At 36.6% G+C, this 20,345-nt stretch overlaps 1 protein-coding gene across 1 annotated transcript in view; it reads left to right on the top strand.

Annotated features, from left to right (window-relative positions):
* Window positions 1-19,391, top strand: part of acad11 (acyl-CoA dehydrogenase family, member 11) — a 50,840-nt gene extending 31,449 nt beyond the window's left edge. The window contains exons 15-20 of the mRNA XM_083529928.1: window positions 9,863-9,948; window positions 10,455-10,526; window positions 13,317-13,471; window positions 14,023-14,139; window positions 18,272-18,381; window positions 18,649-19,391. Coding sequence (XP_083386054.1) covers window positions 9,863-9,948; window positions 10,455-10,526; window positions 13,317-13,471; window positions 14,023-14,139; window positions 18,272-18,381; window positions 18,649-18,763 — 655 coding nt within the window. The 3' untranslated portion in view covers window positions 18,764-19,391. The remainder of the gene's footprint in view (window positions 1-9,862; window positions 9,949-10,454; window positions 10,527-13,316; window positions 13,472-14,022; window positions 14,140-18,271; window positions 18,382-18,648) is intronic.
* The last annotated feature ends 954 nt before the right edge of the window (window positions 19,392-20,345 follow it).

Raw genomic sequence — 20,345 nt, 5'->3', positions numbered from 1 at the left:
TTTGCGAAAGATGCAACAAGTCTTTCACACCTGGATTTGGGGATCCTCTGCCATTCCTCCTTGCAGGTCCTCTCCAGTTCTGTCAGGTTGGATGGTAAACGTTGGTGGACAGCCATTTTTAGGTCTCTCCAGAGATGCTCAATTGGGTTTAAGTCAGGGCTCTGGCTGGGCCATTCAAGAACAGTCACGGAGTTGTTGTAAAGCCACTCCTTCTTTATTTTAGCTGTGTGCTTAGGGTCATTGTCTTGTTGGAAGGTAAACCTTCGGCCCAGTCTGAGGTCCAGAGCACTCTGGAGAAGGTTTTTGTCCAGGATATCCCTGTACTTGGCCGCATTCATCTTTCCCCCGATTGCAACCAGTCGTCCTGTCCCTGCAGCTGAAAAACACCCCCACAGCATGATGCTGCCACCACCATGCTTCACTGTTGGGACTGTATTGGACAGGTGATGAGCAGTGCCTGATTTTCTCCACACATACCGCTTAGAATTAAGGCCAAAAAGTTCTATTTTTGTCTCATCAGACCAGAGAATCTTATTTCTCACCATCTTGGAGTCCTTCTGGTGTTTTTTTAGCAAACTCCATGCGGGCTTTTATGTGTCTTACACTGAGGAGAGGCTTCCGTCGGGCCACTCTGCCATAAAGCCCCGACTGGTGGAGGGCTGCAGTGATGGTTGACTTTCTACAACTTTCTCCCATCTCCTGACTGCATCTCTGGAGCTCAGCCACAGTGATCTTTGGGTTCTTCTTTACCTCTCTCACCAAGGCTCTTCTCCCCCGATAGCTCAGTTTGGCCGGACGGCCAGCTCTAGGAAGGGTTCTGGTCGCCCCAAACGTCTTCCATTTGAGGATTATGGAGGCCACTGTGCTCTTAGGAACCTTAAGTGCAGCAGAAATCTTTTTGTAACCTTGGCCAGATCTGTGCCTTGCCACAATTCTGTCTCTGAGCTCTTCAGGCAGTTCCTTTGACCTCATGATTCTCATTTGCTCTGACATGCATTGTGATCTGGAAGGTCTTATATAGACAGGTGTGTGGCTTTCCTAATCAAGTCCAATCAGTATAATTAAACAAAGCTAGACTCAAATGAAGGTGTAGAACCATCTCAAGGATGATCAGAAGAAATAGAAAGCACCTGAGTTAAATATGAGTGTCACAGCAAAGGGTCTAAATACTAGGCCCATGTGATATTTCAGTTTTTCTTTTTTAATAAATCTGCAACAATGTCAACAATTCTGTGTTTTTCTGTCAATATGGGGAGCTGTGTGTACATTCATGAGGAAAAAGAATGAACTTAAATGATTTTAGCAAATGGCTGCAATATAACAAAGAGTGAAAAATTTAAGGGGGTCTGAATACTTTCCGTACCCACTGTATATAATTACTATGAATATAATATACAGATAAAAATATATGTACTATGAACAATAATATACAGATGAGTATATATGTATTATGAACAATAATATAAAGATGAGTATATATGTTTTATGAACAATAATATACAGATGATTATATATGTATTATGAACAATACTATACAGATGAGTATATATGTATTATGAACAATACTATACAGATGAGTATATATGTATTTTGAACATGATATACAGATGAGTATATATGTATTATGAACATGATATACAGATGCCTATTACTATAAACAGAAATTTGGAGAAGGATGTGAATGGTGAGCATAATATATTACTATAAACAGAAAACGGGTATATATACAATGGTAATTAGGTATTGGTGAGCAGCAATACAAAGAAGAGCAGTGTGCAAATGAGCATAGTTTTGTATAAACAGTCCATTAGTGCAATAACAAAGTGTGAGGTGAGAAATAAGCAAGTGTCCAAGTGAGCATACGTTTTTGTGTAGACAGTCCATTAGTGAAATAACGAAGTGTGAGGTGTGGGGGGAAATGTAGTAGTGTATGAGGGCAGTAGGATCAGCGAGGGGCAGAGTTCAGTAAAGAGACAGCTCTAGGTAAAAAGCTGTTCTTTAGTCGGTTGGTCCTGGTCCAGGGATGTTATCTGGTCCAGCGGCTATGTGTGCGCTGATCCGGCTCAGTGCATTGCAGCCATCTGTGGAGGAGAGTGCGATTGGAGAATGATCAGCCGAGAGTTTGAGCTTGGTGGCAGTTTCTTTGTTGTCTCTCTCAAAGCAAGCATAAAAGTAAGTGGGAGGATTTGTAATCACTGATGGCCTGGATGCCTTGCCACATGCGTCGAGGGTCAGAAAAATGCTCCTCTATGTTTTGCTTGTAGCAGTGCTTGGCCTCTTTGATGCCCCTCTTCAGGTTAGCTCTGGATGTGCTGTAGGCCTGAGCGTCGCCTGACCTGAAGGCACAAAATTTTCCACAAAAACTATCTATACTCTATTTCCATAAAAAAAACACTTGATACCTTTATCCTGATAGTTGTATTGACTCAAATATTGCCAGGTGCCATCTCAGCATGTTACATTTATTTCCATTCTCTGTCTCTCCATCACCCCATATCTACTATGGGCTCACACTTATTTCACCTTTTCAGCACAACATGGTTCTTAAAATCTCTTACAACTTTAAGCAATGTTCCCATCATAATTAACACTAAAAAGTCATTTCAAAGTCCGCAAGTATACAAATTTTCTTTTCTGCTCTGGTTTTGTTGAAATGAAATGCAGATTTTTACTAAGTCAATGCCCTAGTTATTTATAATGTGTGAAGTGAATCTTGATAGGCAGATAGGCAACCCTCAACATGAAGGTGGATGGCCCTGTTTAGCAGAAAATTTAGCAGTTTGAACATTAGACTACTGTTTTGTGTCAGAGGAAGTCAGAGGAATACAACAGTCAGACTATATAACAGAAACAAATATAACGTTCTAATAAATTAAGAAGTAGTCAAAAAAAGAAGTAACTGTTAATTGCTTTGTTTATTTTAGTCAGGTAATTAATTATAGTCAAACTTCATTTTCTTTCATTTCAACTCCAAAATATGTTATTAAAAATGAGTCTATTAGACTGATTTATTTCAGCTTTTATTTACTATGTTATTGACTCTTTCTTAGTGTTTGGTGTTTCAGTTGAATTAACAAAAATTTGTTTGTCGCACATTCCTCCTGACAGACAGGTATAATTTGGTCAGGTGTGTGGGTCGCCAATGACGCAAACGCAGGTTTGGATTTCGGGTCAGCACTTTGTGATGTCCAATCATATTCTTTCAACTATCCGTTCCTCTTTTTTAAATAATACTATCAATTTTCTAAAAAAGTACTGGCTTCTTTTCCAAAAAATAAAGCCCACAGCATGATACTGCCACTGCAGGCTTTAGAGTTGGGATAGTGTTCTTTGGTTTAAAAGCCTCACCCTTTTCCCTCTATATTGATCATTACAGCCAAACAGTTAAATATTTGTTTAATCTGACCGGAGGACATTCCTGTATGAAGCTAGTGTAATCCTGCATACTTTAGTCTGACTTGCTGGTGCTGGGCGCATGGGTACATGACAGCAGGGAGCTCATTGGCTTAGGAAAAAGAAAATGGAAGGCAGATGACAGACTTCAAACATAAAACAGATTTATTTTGCCACATTAACTTTTCAGTCATTTTTTCCACAGTATTTAAAAGCACACACACTGCACTGTGTCTAGCTCTCTCTCTCTCTCTCTCTCTCTCTCTCTCTCTCTCTCTCTCTCTGACATTCCTTCATCTCTTTTGATGCTCACTGAACCAGAATACTATTTAGTACTTTAAAGCACAGGTGTATGGTGTTTACAGCTCACTTCCTCTAGCTCCGCCCTCCATTCACAAACTGGTGCTCGAGTATGCCTTCTTTTTCACAGTATGACTTGGAGATGCACAGTGTCTGTCAAAAGTTTGGGAACACCTAGTCTTGTATTATTTTTGAGAGACAATGTATTTTCCATTTGTTTATATGTGACAAACTGGGTAAAAGGGGAAAACGCAAGAATGGGCAGTAAATGACTAGAAGAACGGTCTGTGGATAGATGAGTCCTGATTTATTATTTTTGGCTCTAATAGTAGAACTTATATAAGACAGAGAACAGGTTTGGTTGTTTTGGATCAGAGAAGGACTTACTTTTGGTAAAAAGAAAAATGAGCCAAAATGGCGACCATTCCATACTTTGGCATGTAATACCATCTGGACTGTGGCTGCATCATGCAACAAGACATGGACCTGAAGCATACCTGCAAGTTACTATAAGTAAACATTGTTTAAAGAAACAAACTGTTGGTTGTATTGTCATTTATAATGGAATAGTCTGCCAGGAATATCCAACAATGGAAGTTTTAGAAGAGGCATGGCAAGGTATTTTCAGCTACATATTTGGAGACAATAACTGTCTGGATACCAAGAGTGTGCAAAGTTGTTATTCATCCTAAGGGATGATTTTGCAATGATAAAGTTTAACATTTGTATATTGGTTTGGTCAAAATAAACTTTCATAACATTAATGTATCTGGTTTGTTGCATATAAAGAAAATGAGCATGCATGTATCGCTCAAATGCTAAAATACTAGGTGTTTTTAAACTTTTGACCCTTCATCCTGACCTAGACTGGCTTTTAGAGATCACTTGGAGCTGTCTAAAATGACTGGGGATTATTATAATAAGCCTTGCTATACAGCTGCATCCATGCTTCCGTCTTAACTTGGAGAGGATGTAGAACTCTGGAAAACAATCTGGAGGAATTTGTGTTATGATCACAACAGATGGTGCAGCACATAGAGCACCTGTTGTCTCATGGAATTATACACATCATTTCTTGAATTCATATTTGCCCAGATAATTCAAATCTGCAATTATTGTAATTGTTTATATTCTACCTAAGGTCCTCATTGATTTATTGACACTACACAGGGACATTTGACTGCAATATAAACACTGATTCCTGGCACATTATTTGGTGATTATCAGTGACATTAACAAGTTTAACTAAGAAAAAAAAGTTTTTTTTTGCTTGCACCTGCAGTACACATGGCTAAATAATTATGGACTTCTGTGGGGCAATTAAACACCATTACTAAGTAAGTCACATAATGCTTCCCCTTTACTACTCCGTAAATGTGAACAATGGTTAAGGAGGGGACTTGCAGAGTTTTAGTGCAGCTCTGATGATCAGGTGCTTAATTATGCAGGGTTTTTGATAATTGAGACTAGTAGACCTGCAGCATGGAGGAAATGCAAAACAGATTGAGATTAAAGGTGAAGGAAACCAAAAGTAAATGTAGAAACAAGATTAAGACCTAATTTAAACAGGTAGACTCCAAGTGTTTGTTGCAGACTATAAACCCAAGGCTCCCTACATTAATCATTAGCAGTGTCTAATGACTTAATTATATCCTATTCATGATTTAAGGATACAATCTTTAGCACAGACCATAAAAATCGTGATTATGAACCACTGAATGATTGTTTCACAACTGGATGTGACAAAGATGCTAGGTTAACGTCCCCAAATTTGTGCTAAAAGACCCAAAACATCCAAAGCGATATCTAATATGAACACACATCAGAGTCTGGTCATACTATCTATTGCTTTTTGAACAGCGGTGAGCTCCATGTTTTTAAGAAAAACTGGAATTTGCTTAAATGCATATGAACAACAGTTGTATGCTTACAGCATTAAGCTTAAAAAAAAAAAAAAAAAGAACCCAATTCCTAGTGTGAAATTTGGAGGAGGCTCGATTAGGTTTTGGTGCTGCTTTGCTGCATCTAGTGTGTCCTTGAACCAGTACAAGGCGCAATGTATACTCAAGACTACCAAACTATTTTCTGAAGAGACCTGCTCAGTGTCAGAAATCTCCATCTTAGTCACAGTTTATAGGTTTCCCAAAAGGATAATGAATCAAATCATACAGCTAAAAGCACCCAAAAAAACATAACATTTAACTATGCTTAAGTGGCCTTCATTGAACCCTGCTCTGAATGTAAAGAGCCGAAACATGTCTGGTGAACACTTTATGGTGTGTGTATAATTGTTATTCCATAGTGCTTGTTTTTTTCTCTCTCTAAATATTTCTTCTTTTAAGGTGTTTAGAGTGTAGTCTACCTTGTGTACTGTTCTCTACTTTGTATAGAGTGTAGGAAAACATAGATTTAGGCATTCATGGTGATTCTGTCAGAGTCAAAACTGGGAGACTATTGATAAAACTGTGTAGTAGCTGATGTCAATGTACATTTCACATGGTAACATATATGCATTTATTATGGAAAGCATATTTTAAAGATGTTTTGAAATGACTTTGAACTCTGGATCAACGACTATATTTTCTGTATTTAATCCAAATGTTAGCATTTAATCAAGAATGCGTCCACCATTATAAGTGGTCTTTTTACGTTTAGATTAATGTCTACTGAATCTGGATGGTACACAACTACGATTTTTAGAGGGCTTTATAGTTTATCTAAATGAATATTAAAGTCACAGACAATTAATGCTTTGTTTAAAGAAATACCCAGGTTTTAAATGAAATTGCAGATTCAGAATAGTGCTGTGGGGCTCTGTAAATTCATAATTGTTTAAATAGACTAGATAGACTTATTGTTGCTAGCTATATACATTATGTAAATATAAAGAATGTGTTAAATTTGTCTGTTTTTGTGTGACACTTAGATTATCATTATTAATAACTAGTGACACTTGTTTCTTTGCCAGTTAGATAGAGCTTATGTATATAATTATCCAATTATAGCCAACCAACTATCTAATTATCTATAAAGAAAACCACTCCAATTATCAATAAAATCAACAAGGCATTTTGAGCAAAACCTGGGCATTGGATTTTGGGCCACTATCATCATTGACCATAACCTGCTGAAAACTACATCAGCACAGCGCTCAGCAGCAAAATTGCATTTTGTTATTTTACACACCTCTATTGCATTACTCTTTTTAACCTCTGACTATAGAAGGCAGATATCAGTAGACTCTACATAAAGGAATAATTAAGAAAACCTATGCTTGTATAAAATCTTAAGATTGCATGCTACATCCAGCACCCTGGTTTCAGTATATACATAATTAGTGTTGCTGGTGCCCATGTAGGCCTAGCTTATTTCACATACCTTAGGATAGAGTCTCCTTTACTGAAAGCCTTTTGAGTTTCCCACTGGGTTTTTCACAGTGGAGAGCAAACCTGCTAGGCACAAAAAGAAGGTACTGTAATGAGTGAGTCTTAGAAGAAGCTTTAGCTTTGCACCTATGACGCCTATTGTGTGGTCATGTATGAGGCATCTATCAAATTAAACTTTCATTGGTTACAGAATAAATGGCTAAACATTTCACACTCTACATATTGAAGAAATTAAATGTGTGACATATGATATAGATCATGTTTGATGTTTGAAGATTTGTGTATTTTATTTTTACACGGTTCTTCTGTGGATGGCCTCTGCTTGTTGACTTAAGAAAGAAAATAAGTGCAGCAGATGAAAAATGGGGAGATGGAGAAAATTACAACAAATGGAAATAATGCTGCAAGATTAATAATGAAGGTTGGAAGAACTGTATAGTTTAAACACCAACACAGGCAAAATACTCAGCAAACATTTTGAAAACTAGGAAACTACTGACTACCTTTTTGCCAATAGACAGTTGGCAAAGTTTAAAGACTTATCCCTTTCCCGGTGGATACATGTGTAAAACAGTTCAAACAGTTCTTTCTCATATCTTTCCTTTAACTATGCCCAAATGTACCTAAAGCATGTGGACAAAATTTGATTGATTTGAGTTGTGTAACTGTTTATGGGTGTAAAACTGGAAGAGAGTGCTGTCAAAATTGTGATAAATAACATCTCCACCCAGCAACAGGATATAATAAAAAAAAATGTCAGGGTGAAACAGAGACTATATATTGTTTTCTCACATAACAGTACACCTGCTGCTGTTTGTTTTTCTATTTTATTTATAAATTGGAAATTAGACTTTTACTTAGGGACTAGACCTATTAAAAAAGTGGATTTTTTCCAGTTTTACAAGCTTCATACCAAAAAACTGAGCCCCATAACATTAGACCAATGAAATTGCTTCACCTGTGTTCTGAGCTGCATGGCATCGGGAGAAAAGCTTCACCGATGGTGATTTTAAAAAACACGACGTTGCCAAAAGATAAACTCCTGAGAGAAATTGTTGTGAAAGGAAAGGTGGAAGACAGTGAACAATGACTTTCTTGGTATACTTCTGTTTAGATACAAGCCGGGTAACAGGCACTGTCTTTCGTTAAAGCCTGTGTAAAGTTCATTAGTTTCAATGTAGGCAAATCAAAATGGTTTGTGTGCAGGTGCACGTCAAAATTTTTTGGGAAATCAAATGTCCAAGGATATGTACAGGTGCATCTCAATAAATTAGAATATCATTTAAAAGTTTATTTATTTTAGTAATTTAATACAAGAAGTGAAACTTGTATCTTATATAGACTCATCACACATAGACTGATATATTTTAAGTCATTATTTCTTTACATTTTGATGATTTTGTCTCACATTTAACAAAAACCCAATCTCAAAAAATTTGAATACTTTATACTGCAAGACCAATTAAAAAAAAACATTTGTAGTTAATTGTTGGCCTTCTGGAAAGTATGTTTATTTACTATATATGTATTCAATACTTGGTAGGGGCTCATTTTGCTTTAATTACTGCCTCAATTCAGTGTGGCATGGAGGTGATCAGTCTGTGGCACTGCTGAGGTGGTATGGAAGCCCAGGTTTCTTTGAGGTTTTTCAATGGGGTTCAGGTCTGGTGAGTTTGCTGGCCTGTCAAGCACACCAACACCACGGTCATTTAACCAACTTTTTGTGCTTTTGGCAGTGTGGGCAGGTGCCAAATCCTGCTGGAAAATGAAATCAGCATCTCCATAAAGCTGGTCAGCAGAGGGAAGGATGAAGTGCTCTAAAACTTTAGGACCTTGACTGTCTGTGCAAAATTTTGCCTCTCCTCTCTTCTTCCAGATTATGGAACCTTGATTTTGAAATGAAATGCACAATTTTATTTCCTTTCATCTGAAAAGACAACTTTGGCCCACTGAGCAACAGTCCAGTCCTTTTTGTCCTTTGCCCAGGTGAGACACCTCTAATGTTGTCTCTGGTTCAGGAGTGGCTTGACACAAGGAATGCATCAGTTGTAGCCCATAGATACGTCTGTGTGTGTGGTGGCTCTTAAACATTGACTCCAGCTGCAGTCCACTCTTTGTGAATTGCCCCCAAATTCTTGAATGGGCTTAACTTTTTTCTACCACATTTTTCCTTCTTTCCAGCTTCTTTAGCGATGACTTTTTGTGTCTTACCCTCCATGTGCAGGGTGTCAGTGATCGTCTTCTGGACAACTGTCAAGTCAGCAGTCTTCCCCCCTGATTGTTTAGCCTGAACCAGACTGAGACACCATTTAAAGGCTCAGGAAACCTTTGCAGGTGTTTAAATTTAATTAGCTGATTGGAGTGTGACACCACGAGTCTCCAATATTGAACCTTTTCTCAATATTCACATTTTCTTAGATACTGAATTTTGGGTTCTCCTTTAGCTGTATGCCAAAATCATCAAAACTAAAAGAAATAAACACTTGATATATAATCGGTCTGTGTGTGATGAATCTATATAATATACAAGTTTCACTTTTAGTATTGAATTACTGGAATAAACCACATTTTAAATGATAATCTCATTTCTTGAGATGTACCTGTATATCAGTTTTCCCACACAAATGCTTTAATTATTTATATTTTTCAGTTAATATATTAATTGCTTTTTTTACTTAAATATCAATTTATAAGAAAAACCTTTGGGTTACTAAGGTGTATATATATAAGCTATAATTAGGTCTAATTGTGTAAGCGCTAATGTTTGTTTGTCTGTATATTAGACATGGTCAGCACAGCATGATTTTGGTTCCTATGGACACACCTGGTGTGAGGAAGATTCGACCTCTTACTGTGTTTGGAGAAGATGGTAAGCGCCAGTGTTTATCCGCATACATGCCTCTTAGTTTTTTTTTTTCTGTCTTCTTGCATTTTCATTCTGTTTGTATAGAGTTGAGTAAACCCCCCCCCCCCCCAAAAAAAAAAAAAGTTTAATTTTTAAAAGTACAGCAAAAATATCACCTTTATAAAAAAATGTTAACTTTTAGCTAATTTCAATACAATTAATAAAAAATCTATTGAAGTGAATTATTTATTGAAGTGTTATTAAAGTGGTTGTTTGTCTGATAAATATCGAGTAAATGTTGTAAATAACTAATAAACAGTTTCCCCTTATGTAATATATGTTTTATAGTATACACTAACTGTAGGATAAAAAGTTTGGTGGGGTGTGAACTCCTGTCTTCTGTCATGTTTTATTAATGGATCTGCTTGCTTTGTACATGCAGTAAGATAAAGAGTAGTGTGCCCTTATACTGCTGATTTGTGTGTGCCAGTGTTTGTGATTGTGATCTTCTTTCACTTTGATCTCTACAGATGCATGCCATGGTGGCCATTTTGAGATACACTTTGACAATGTACATGTTCCTGCATCCAACATTCTTTTGGGTGAGATGGCAAATTTATACCAGGAATCTACCTACAGTGCTTTGCAAAAGTATTTAATAACAAAAACTCAATACATACATTGTTTTGATTAAACCGCCTTTGCTTATGGCAGGCATTCGCCATGGCAGTTTGATCAGATTATCTAATGTCACATTTATTTTCTTCCAAAATTAGTTTTTATTATGGGGGAATTGGAATGCTCTGTGAAGTGTTTTCTAGCACATCCCAAACATTTTTTATTGGGTTAAGGTTTGCAAACTCTCATGCTACCTGTACCACTCTTTTCCAATTTGAGCCCAGTGAATACTAGCCTTGAAATTTTGGAATGTCATCATTTTCATCATGAAAGAAAAAAATCATTTGATGGAGAAAAAAAACAATAATTATTATTATTTAGTAATATATTTATATCAGTATATTCAGGTAGTCGATTAACCTAATAACATAACGCATAACATTGCTGAACCTAGATCTGAAAAACAAATCATACCACTGCCCTCACAGGCTTGTATTATAGGCACTAGGCATGATTGGGACATCAATTCATCTGCCTCTTTGCTCAGCCTAATATGCCACTCTCCCTGAAATCCAATCTTAATGCTCTCTAGCAAATTTAAGCTTTTTTTTCCTGATTATCTTCACTGAAAAGTAGTTTTCTTAAGGCTACTTTAGTCTTTACTGCAGCTGTTTAGTCCCAGTTCCTTGAGCTCTCTTTGCATTGTGCATCTGGGAATGATCTTCCTCTCACTATTAAATATAGTCATGTTGGGTTATTCTTTTAATGATTTGATTTCACCAAACATTTAATTTTCTCTAATCATGATCATTCAAGAATAATTTCCAACCACATTTCGTCATTGAAGATGATGGTTTACCACTATCCTTCCAGAGTTCAGTTCTTAACCCCCATCTTTTGTAGTTTTAGTAGATGTTTCAGCAACAGAGTAACATTTTTGGTCAGGTAATGTATTAAAAAAAAGCAAAAATTTTCTGAACAAAATTATGATGCAAAGGAGTGCAAATTAATTTAAGGGAATGAATGACAAGATAATAGTCTTAGTAACAAATAACATGGTAAGGGTGATTAAAAAATTTATCAACCAAGAATGTAAACAGTGACTAATAATACCGTAATTTCCGGACTATTAATCGCACCCAAATATAAGCCGCACCCACTGAATTTGACAAAGATTTTTATTTTGAACATAAATACGCCGCACCTGTCTATAAGCCGCATTGCCTACATTGAAACTAATGAACTTTACACAGGCTTTAACGAAAGACAGTGCCTGTTACACGGATTGTATCTAAACAGTAGCCTACCAAGAAAGTCATTGTTTACTGTCTTTCTCCTTCCTTTCACAACAATTTCTCTCAAGAGTTTTTCTTTTAGCATCTTTCGTGCTTTTAAAAATCACCATCGGTGAAGCTTTTCTCCCGATGCCGTGCAGCTCAGAACACAGGTGAAGTGTGTTTTTTCATGCCCGGTTGTTTTCAGCGTGATGAATGATTCACATTTCCTGTTGACAGTCCGAGTGAGCGGCAGGTCAAACGTCAGAGGAACCTAATCCATATTTATGATGTGGTGCGGCCCGATTCAGTGGGAGCGCATCTGATTTAATATAAAGAATTTAATTGGTTCACCTGAACCTGTTCGGCAATTTCATTGGTCTAATGTTATGGGGTTCAGTTTTTTGGCATGAAGTTTGTGAAACCGGGAAAAACCCAGGAAAAAATCCATATATTAGCCGCTTTGTTGTTTAAGTTGCAGGGTTCAAAGCGTGGGAAAAAAGTAGCGGCTTATAGTCCGGAAAATAAGGTAGTTAATATTGACGGTCAGGTTTTGTCAGTTGCAGGTAGCGTAGCCTGTCTCTGTTGAGAGACTTTAATGGAGAAATCAAAATGGCACACAAACTTACATAATGCAGTAAAAATTGTAAATCTATAACTAATTACATTTTTGCATTTTCGTAGTTGCACATGCAAGTCCCTATCTCCATAATATACCACCAAAATGTATTATAAATGCCCCGAAAGATAATATACTGTATTATACTGATTATATAAGTGTACAAGTGGACACAAATGGACATTCGGTGCCACCCAGATGAGGATGGGTTCCCTCTTGAGTCTGGTTCCTCTCAAGGTTTCTTCCTTATGCCATCTCGGGGAGTTTTTCCTTGCCACAGTTGCTCATCAGGGACAAACTTACTTACAAAGAACATATTTACGTTTAATCACCACATTATCTGTGTAAAGCTGCTTTGAGACAATGTTCATTGTTAAAAGCGCTATACAAATAAAAATGAATTGAATTGAATTGAATTACAAGTCCATCAGTCACTCTGAAGCAGGGACAGAGTACGAGGGCAGAGTGTGTTGTGAGATAAATACCCAAGAGTGTGTTGTGCAGCAAATACCCAAGAGCTTGAAGAGCACCATATCACAGAGGCCTTCATAGGAGGCTAAAAAAGGCCTCAGTGATATAGAAAAAAATATCACTGAGATATAGAAGAAGAAGAAGAAGCTAAAAAAAGCTTGATAGAAAAAACAACCTTTATAAGGACAGCTATCCCAAATACAAGGTCAAAGAAATGCAGAAGTGGTTATAACAAAAATGCAAATGTAATTAAGACAATTCTGATGACTGAAGTGGGTTGAATACTTTTGCAAGGCATTGAAAATTAAAATGTGTTTGGTGTAATGTATTGTATGGACATATATTACAGGACCTGACACATGGCAAATAATTTTTGTAGTGTTTGTAACTCTCATTATTGCATTATTCAGGTGAAGGTCGGGGGTTTGAGATAGCTCAGGGTCGCCTGGGCCCAGGAAGACTGCACCACAGCATGAGGGCAGTTGGATTGGCAGAACAGGCTCTTGAGCTACTTTGCCAAAGATCTGGTAGCAGAAGCACCTTTGGCAAAAGACTTTACCAACATGTATGTTGCTTTCTTTAAGTTTTAAAAATGGACACACTGTTATTATAAATTACTTACATTTAACTAGTGGAACAGTGTTAGCTTTTTTACAAGTATCCATTAAGTTAATCTTCACTTTTTTATTTATTGTTAGAAAATACTCAAGGTTATCCTGGTAAAGGTTATAATTGATCCAGAGCCTATCCGAGTAACATTTACACATTCATTAACACTTTAGAGCAAGAATACACCTCTAATCCACCCATGTGCTTGCTTTCATAAGGTGATAGGAAACTGGTACAAAAAATCTATAAAAAGAATGACAGTTTTTAAAATATGAAATTAAATTTGGAATTATTGAATCTGTTTTTACTTACAATTTACACAGCATGCCAACTTTTTTTGGAAATGTTCATGTAAAACTTTTGCTAGGGAATTATGAATTTATTTATTTTTAATTGTTAGAGTTGATTCCCAACCATAGGTAATTACTGACCACTAGTGTAAAATAGCTTTTTCTGTGTATTGCTGCTTGTGTGTAAATGTAGTTTATGTCTTCATTTAAAACATAGGAAGTGGTGGCTCATTGGATAGCAGAGTGTCGGCTTGCTATTGAACAGGTGCGCCTCCTGGCTCTCCATGCAGCTTATGTACTCGACACACAGGGGAACAAAGCTGCAAAAAAACAGGTAAAAAAAAAAAACACACACACTACAAGGTAAAGGAACATTAACACAGTCAGAGCACTTTTGGTGGATGAAGTGGATGTGTTTTGGGAATCCAGTGATGAATGTGATGAATATAATAATAATAATTTTTTATATATATATATATATATATATATATATATGTATGTATGTATGTATGTATGTATGTGTATATATATATATATATATATATGTATGTATGTATGTATGTATGTGTATGTGTATATATATATATATATATATATATATATATATATATATATATATATATAATATATATATATATATATACAGTGCCTTGCGAAAGTATTCGGCCCCCTTGAACTTTGCGACCTTTTGCCACATTTCAGGCTTCAAACAAAGATATGAAACTGTAATTTTTTGTGAAGAATCAACAACAAGTGGGACACAATCATGAAGTGGAACGAAATTTATTGGATATTTCAAACTTTTTTAACAAAAAAAAAACTGAAAAATTGGCCGTGCAAAATTATTCAGCCCCTTTACTTTCAGTGCAGCAAACTCTCTCCAGAAGTTCAGTGAGGATCTCTGAATTATCCAATGTTGACCTTAATGACTAATGATGATAAATAGAATCCACCTGTGTGTAATCAAGTCTCCGTATAAATGCACCTGCACTGTGATAGTCTCAGAGGTCCGTTTAAAGCGCATAGAGCAGGGGTCTCCAATCTTTTCCAGAAAGGGCCGGTGTGGGTGCAGGTTTTTATTCCAACCAAGCGAGTCCACACCAAATTCTACCTGTTCAAATCTAATGATCGTCATTGTAAATGACTATCAGGTGTGACCATTGATTGGTTGGAATGAAAACCTGCACCCACACTGGCCCTTTCTGGAAAAGATTGGAGACCCCTGGCATAGAGCATCATGAAAAACAAGGAACACACCAGGCAGGTCCGAGATACTGTTGTGGAGAAGTTTAAAGCCGGATTTGGATACAAAAAGATTTCCCAAGCTTTAAACATCCCAAGGAGCACTGTGCAAGCGATAATATTGAAATGGAAGAAGTATCAGACCACTGCAAATCTACCAAGACCTGGCCGTCCCTCTAAACTTTCAGCTCATACAAGGAGAAGACTGATCAGAGATGCAGCCAAGAGGCCCATGATCACTCTGGATGAACTGCAGAGATCTACAGCTGAGGTGGGAGACTCTGTCCATAGGACAACAATCAGTCGTATACTGAACAAATCTAGCCTTTATGGACGAGTGGCAAGAAGAAAGCCATTTCTTAAAGATATCCATAAAAAAAGGGTCGTTTAAAATTTGGCACAAGCCACCTGGGAGACACACCAAACATGTGGAAGAAGGTGCTCTGGTCAGAGGAAACCAAAATCGAACTTTTTGGCAACAATGCAAACGTTATGTTTGGCGTAAAAGCAACACAGCTCATCACCCTGAACACACCATCCCCACTGTCAAACATGGTGGTGGCAGCATCATGGTTTAGGCCTGCTTTTCTTCAGCAGGGACAGGGAAGATGGTTAAAATTGATGGGAAGATGGATGGAGCCAAATACAGGACCATTCTGGAAGAAAACCTGATGGAGTCTGCAAAAGACCTGAGACTGGGACGGAGATTTGTCTTCCAAAAATGATCCAAAACATAAAGCAAAATCTACAATGGAATGGTTCACAAATAAACATATCCAGGTGTTAGAATGGCCAAGTCAAAGTCCAGACCTGAATCCAATTGAGAATCTGTGGAAAGATCTGAAAACTGCTGTTCACAAATGCTCTCCATCCAACCACACTGAGCTCGAGCTGTTTTGCAAGGAGGAATGGGCAAAAATTTCAGTCTCTCGATGTGCAAAACTGATAGAGACATACCCCAAGCGACTTACAGCTGTAATCACAGCAAAAGGTGGCGCTACAAAGTATTAACTTAAGGGGGCTGAATAATTTTGCACGCCCAATTTTTCAGTTTTTTATTTGTTGAAAAAAGTTTGAAATATCCAATAAATTTCGTTCCACTTCATGATTGTGTCCCACTTGTTGTTGATTCTTCACAAAAAATTATAGTTTTATATCTTTGTTTCAAGCCTGAAATGTGGCAAAGTTCAAGGGGGCCGAATACTTTCACAAGGCACTGTGTGTGTGTGTGTGTGTGTGTGTGTGTGTGTGTGTGTGTGTGTGTGTGTGTGTGTGTGTGTGTGTGTGTATATATATATATATATATATATATACATATATATACAATCCCAATTCTAAAAAAAAAGTTGGGACACTGTACAAATTGTGAATAAAAAGGGAATGCAATAATCTCATAAACTTATATATTTTATTTACAATAGAATATAGATAACATATCAAATGTTGTCATGCCACATATTGGCTCATTTTTTATTTCATGAGAGCAACACATTCCAAAAAAAATAAAAGTTAGGCCAGATAGCAGTAAGATGCCAGAAAAGTTAAATGTACATATAAGGAACAGCTGGAGGACCAATTTGCAACTTATTAGGTCAATTGGCAACATGATTAAAAAAGAGTTTAAAAAGAGTTTTTCAGAGTGGCAGTGTCTCTCAGAATTCAAGATGGGCAGAGGATCAGCAATTCCCCTAATGCTGCGGCAAAAAATAGTGAAGCAATATAAGAAAGGAGTTTCTCAGAGAAAAGTTGCAAAGAGTTTGAAGTTATCATTATCTACAGTGCAAAATATCATCCAAAGATTCAGAGAATCTGGAACAATCTCTGTGCGTAAGGGTCAAGGCCGGAAAACCATACTGGCTGCCCGTGATCTTTGGGCCCTAAGACGGCACTGCATCATATACAGGAATGCTACTGTAATGGAAATCACAACAAGGGCTCAGGAAAACTTCCAGAAAACAATGTCGGTGAACGCAATCCACCGTGATATTCGCTGTTGCTGGCTAAAACTTAAGAGGTCAAAAAAGAAGCCATATCTAAACAAGTACAGGCATGTTCTCTGTGCCAAGGCTCAGTCCAGATCTTTCACCCATAAAAAACATTTGGCGCATCATAAAGAGGAAGTACCAGCATGCATAAATGGCACTGCTTCTCTTTCTCTCCCCATCCCGAGACACCCTGAGGTTTGGCCAGCTCCAGTCACCTAGCACCTTGTGATGATTACGGACCTTTGAAGAAGTAGATGCCGAACTCGCAAACATCCCGAACCATCTAGAGACGTACCAGTGCCATTTGGATCCCGCTACATTTGTGGAGTTTTGACATTGGACCTCCTGGAGTGTTTAAAGGCTCTGGCATGGAGAAGCTGATGCTGGATCTGTGATGATCACAAATGCTGAGCTTATAAAACCATATAGACGGTATAAGACTGCAAAAAGAACATCACTCCAGTAATCATGCTAGTTCTCACTCTCCAGTGTTCTGTATTGTTGAAAGATTTATGATCAAACTCTTGATGTCACCCAAATGAGGATGGGTTCCTCTTTTGAGTCTGGTTCCTCTCAAGGTTTCTTCCTCATAACATCTAAGGGAGTTTTTCCTTGCCACAGTCGACACGGCTTGCTCATCAGGGATAAATGCACACCATTCACCTTAACTGTTGATTCGTGTAAAGCTGCTTTGAGACAATGTCTGATGTGAAAAGCGCTATAGAAAAAGACTTGACTTGACTTGACTTGCTGCAAGTACCAGCATGCATGAATGGCACTGCTGGCCATTCATGCATGCTGGTACTTGGTAGAGAGTGAAAGGAATTAGACCTTTATTTGTTAGCTTTAACCACACCTGGGAGACAGATACCTATCAACCCCAGTGTCACTCTTTTAAGCACCAATTACATGAATAATTGTTAATCTGTTTTAACCTTCTTTATATCAAAATACATTTCAACTGGTCATCAGAGAAAAAGGTCCTGCGACCAGTTGCACTTTCCCAGTTTTGCTTCAAGACTGCCCCAGAGTTTCGCAGAACATGCCAACATATCTTGTGAAAATAATCCTACAGAATTAACTAAAAATATTTTATTCTTGATAACCATTTATTAAACAGAATACATTTTTAACAAGAGACTCTGAGTGCAGTAGTACAAAATATTATTAGTGCAACGTTCTTACTCTACCTTAATCATCAGCTTTGAGTCTCACTTTTTGTCACATTGTCTCCTGTAGATTGCATTGATAAAGGTAGCAGCTGGCAGGATGGCTTGTAAGGTGGTGGACTGTGCCATTCAGGTACATGGGGGTGCAGGAGTATCTGATGACTTCCCACTTGCACACATGTAAGTAGGAAGGTATTAATATCTATTTTTTGCGATAAAGTTTCACCAGCAGTATACAATGATAATTATAATTTACCTGTGTAAAGCAAAAGTTGAATTGTATAACATGTCCAGTCCAACATGAAAAATTTACTGTTTATTTTATGCAATTATTTTTGTATATTCTATGTATTGTGTGGCACAAAATAAATTTTGTCGATTGTGATATTGTCAGATGTATAGTTCAAATGTGTGATTTATACACTGAGAATTTGCTTTTCTGTGTAGGTATAGGTATGCACGTGCTCTGCGTCTAGCTGATGGTCCTGATGAGGTTCATCTTTCTTCCATAGCCATAATGGAGCTCAAGGATCAGCTCAGACGAACAGCTGCTAAACTCTAAAGCAACGATTACCTATAGTTTTAATTTAATTACTTACTACTAGATTTATTTACAATAATCAAATCTTAACGTATTCATCACTTATTACTACGTTTTTTTCATATAGTTCAAAAATTGTGTTAATAAAAAATATAAGTTGCCAGGTTGGTTGGTTTAATTATTTGAGATACTGCTGAACACCTGGGATTTTCATACACCACAGTTTGTACTGTAAAATTTTACATATAATGGTGAAAAAAAAACAAAGATCACTGAATGAGTGACAGTTCTAAGAGAACAGAAGAGCATAATAAAATGGACTTATATATACTTGTGTAAATCTGTGTGAATTTTAAACAGCATAAAAAAATCAAAGAAAAGGCATGAGATAAAGCAACATTAAAATCTTTTACTGAAAATGATAATATAATAATAAAAATAATAATTGTATGCCATTTTATGGAAAGCTTTTAATTATTCTGATTAGCATAGCTGAAAGAACTTTTGGAGAATCTGTCCAAATGTGATGATGATGATAAATAAATACTTTTTCAGAGTACTAATAACTCATATAAAATGTCAATAAAATGTTTGACTGAATTGTTATAAAACATAATGTTATCATTAAACCTATAATTGTACACTACAACTCTGGTAAAGAACAGTTTATTACTTATCATCTTTTGCTAATGAGCAACGTTTTATGAAAAAGTACACCTGACAGAAAACCACTCTTAATGTCTTAACACTTTTTGTGTGCTTGGACTGTTTCCAGCTATACCTGCTGCTTCCTTGTGAATTTTTTGATGGGTCCACATGAGAAGTTCTTGTGTGCAAAATTTTTTTTTATTTATTTACATTATGAGAGAGTATAATTAGATGCAGCAATATAGTATGAATCAGTTGAATGACTCCATAAAAATGAAATAAAGATTAAATATCTTTCCAAATATAGTTGTTTTTAAATGATTTTTTAAAATGATTACAAATTTAAATTGATTATTAAAAAAAAGAAAGTGTACCTATTTTATAATTTCTTGTTAAATGCTGAATGTTCCCATTTGACATTTATCACTCAACAAGATTGAACCAATTTACCTGCAAAAACTGCAAAACTGCATTCTTAATTTAATAGGCTTGGTTTTAACTTTTTTGTTTGTTTTTCTTTTTAACAAAAAACACTTGAGAAAGTGAGTTTGTTTTTATTTATCAGTGTGTGAGGTTTGTTATAATCGTAAAAAAAAAAATTAATCAGCAGTTACTTAATGGTCTTAGTGGTCTGTCCGTCCATACATCCATCACTTGTGGACTGTGCCACTCAGGTACACAGGGGTGCAGGAGTATCTGATAACTTCCCACTTGCTCTCATATATTGTAAATGGGAAAGTCTAGATATATTTTAGGTGGGTTTTTTTTTATATTTCATAATTTACATGCATAAAGCAAAATGTATTTTAAGGAACACATTAATAAACATTAATTGTATGCACAAAACAATGACTAGTCTACTTGTAACATTCTATTTTTCGTGTAGCACAAGATACATTGTGTGATTTTGTTATATGTATAGTTCAACTACAAAAATTATTAAGCCAACACTAAG

The sequence above is a fragment of the Silurus aristotelis genome (genome assembly GCF_946808225.1).
Source record: "Silurus aristotelis genome assembly, chromosome: 25".
Classification (NCBI taxonomy): domain Eukaryota; kingdom Metazoa; phylum Chordata; class Actinopteri; order Siluriformes; family Siluridae; genus Silurus; species Silurus aristotelis.
This window is presented reverse-complemented; position numbering and strand designations above follow the sequence as displayed.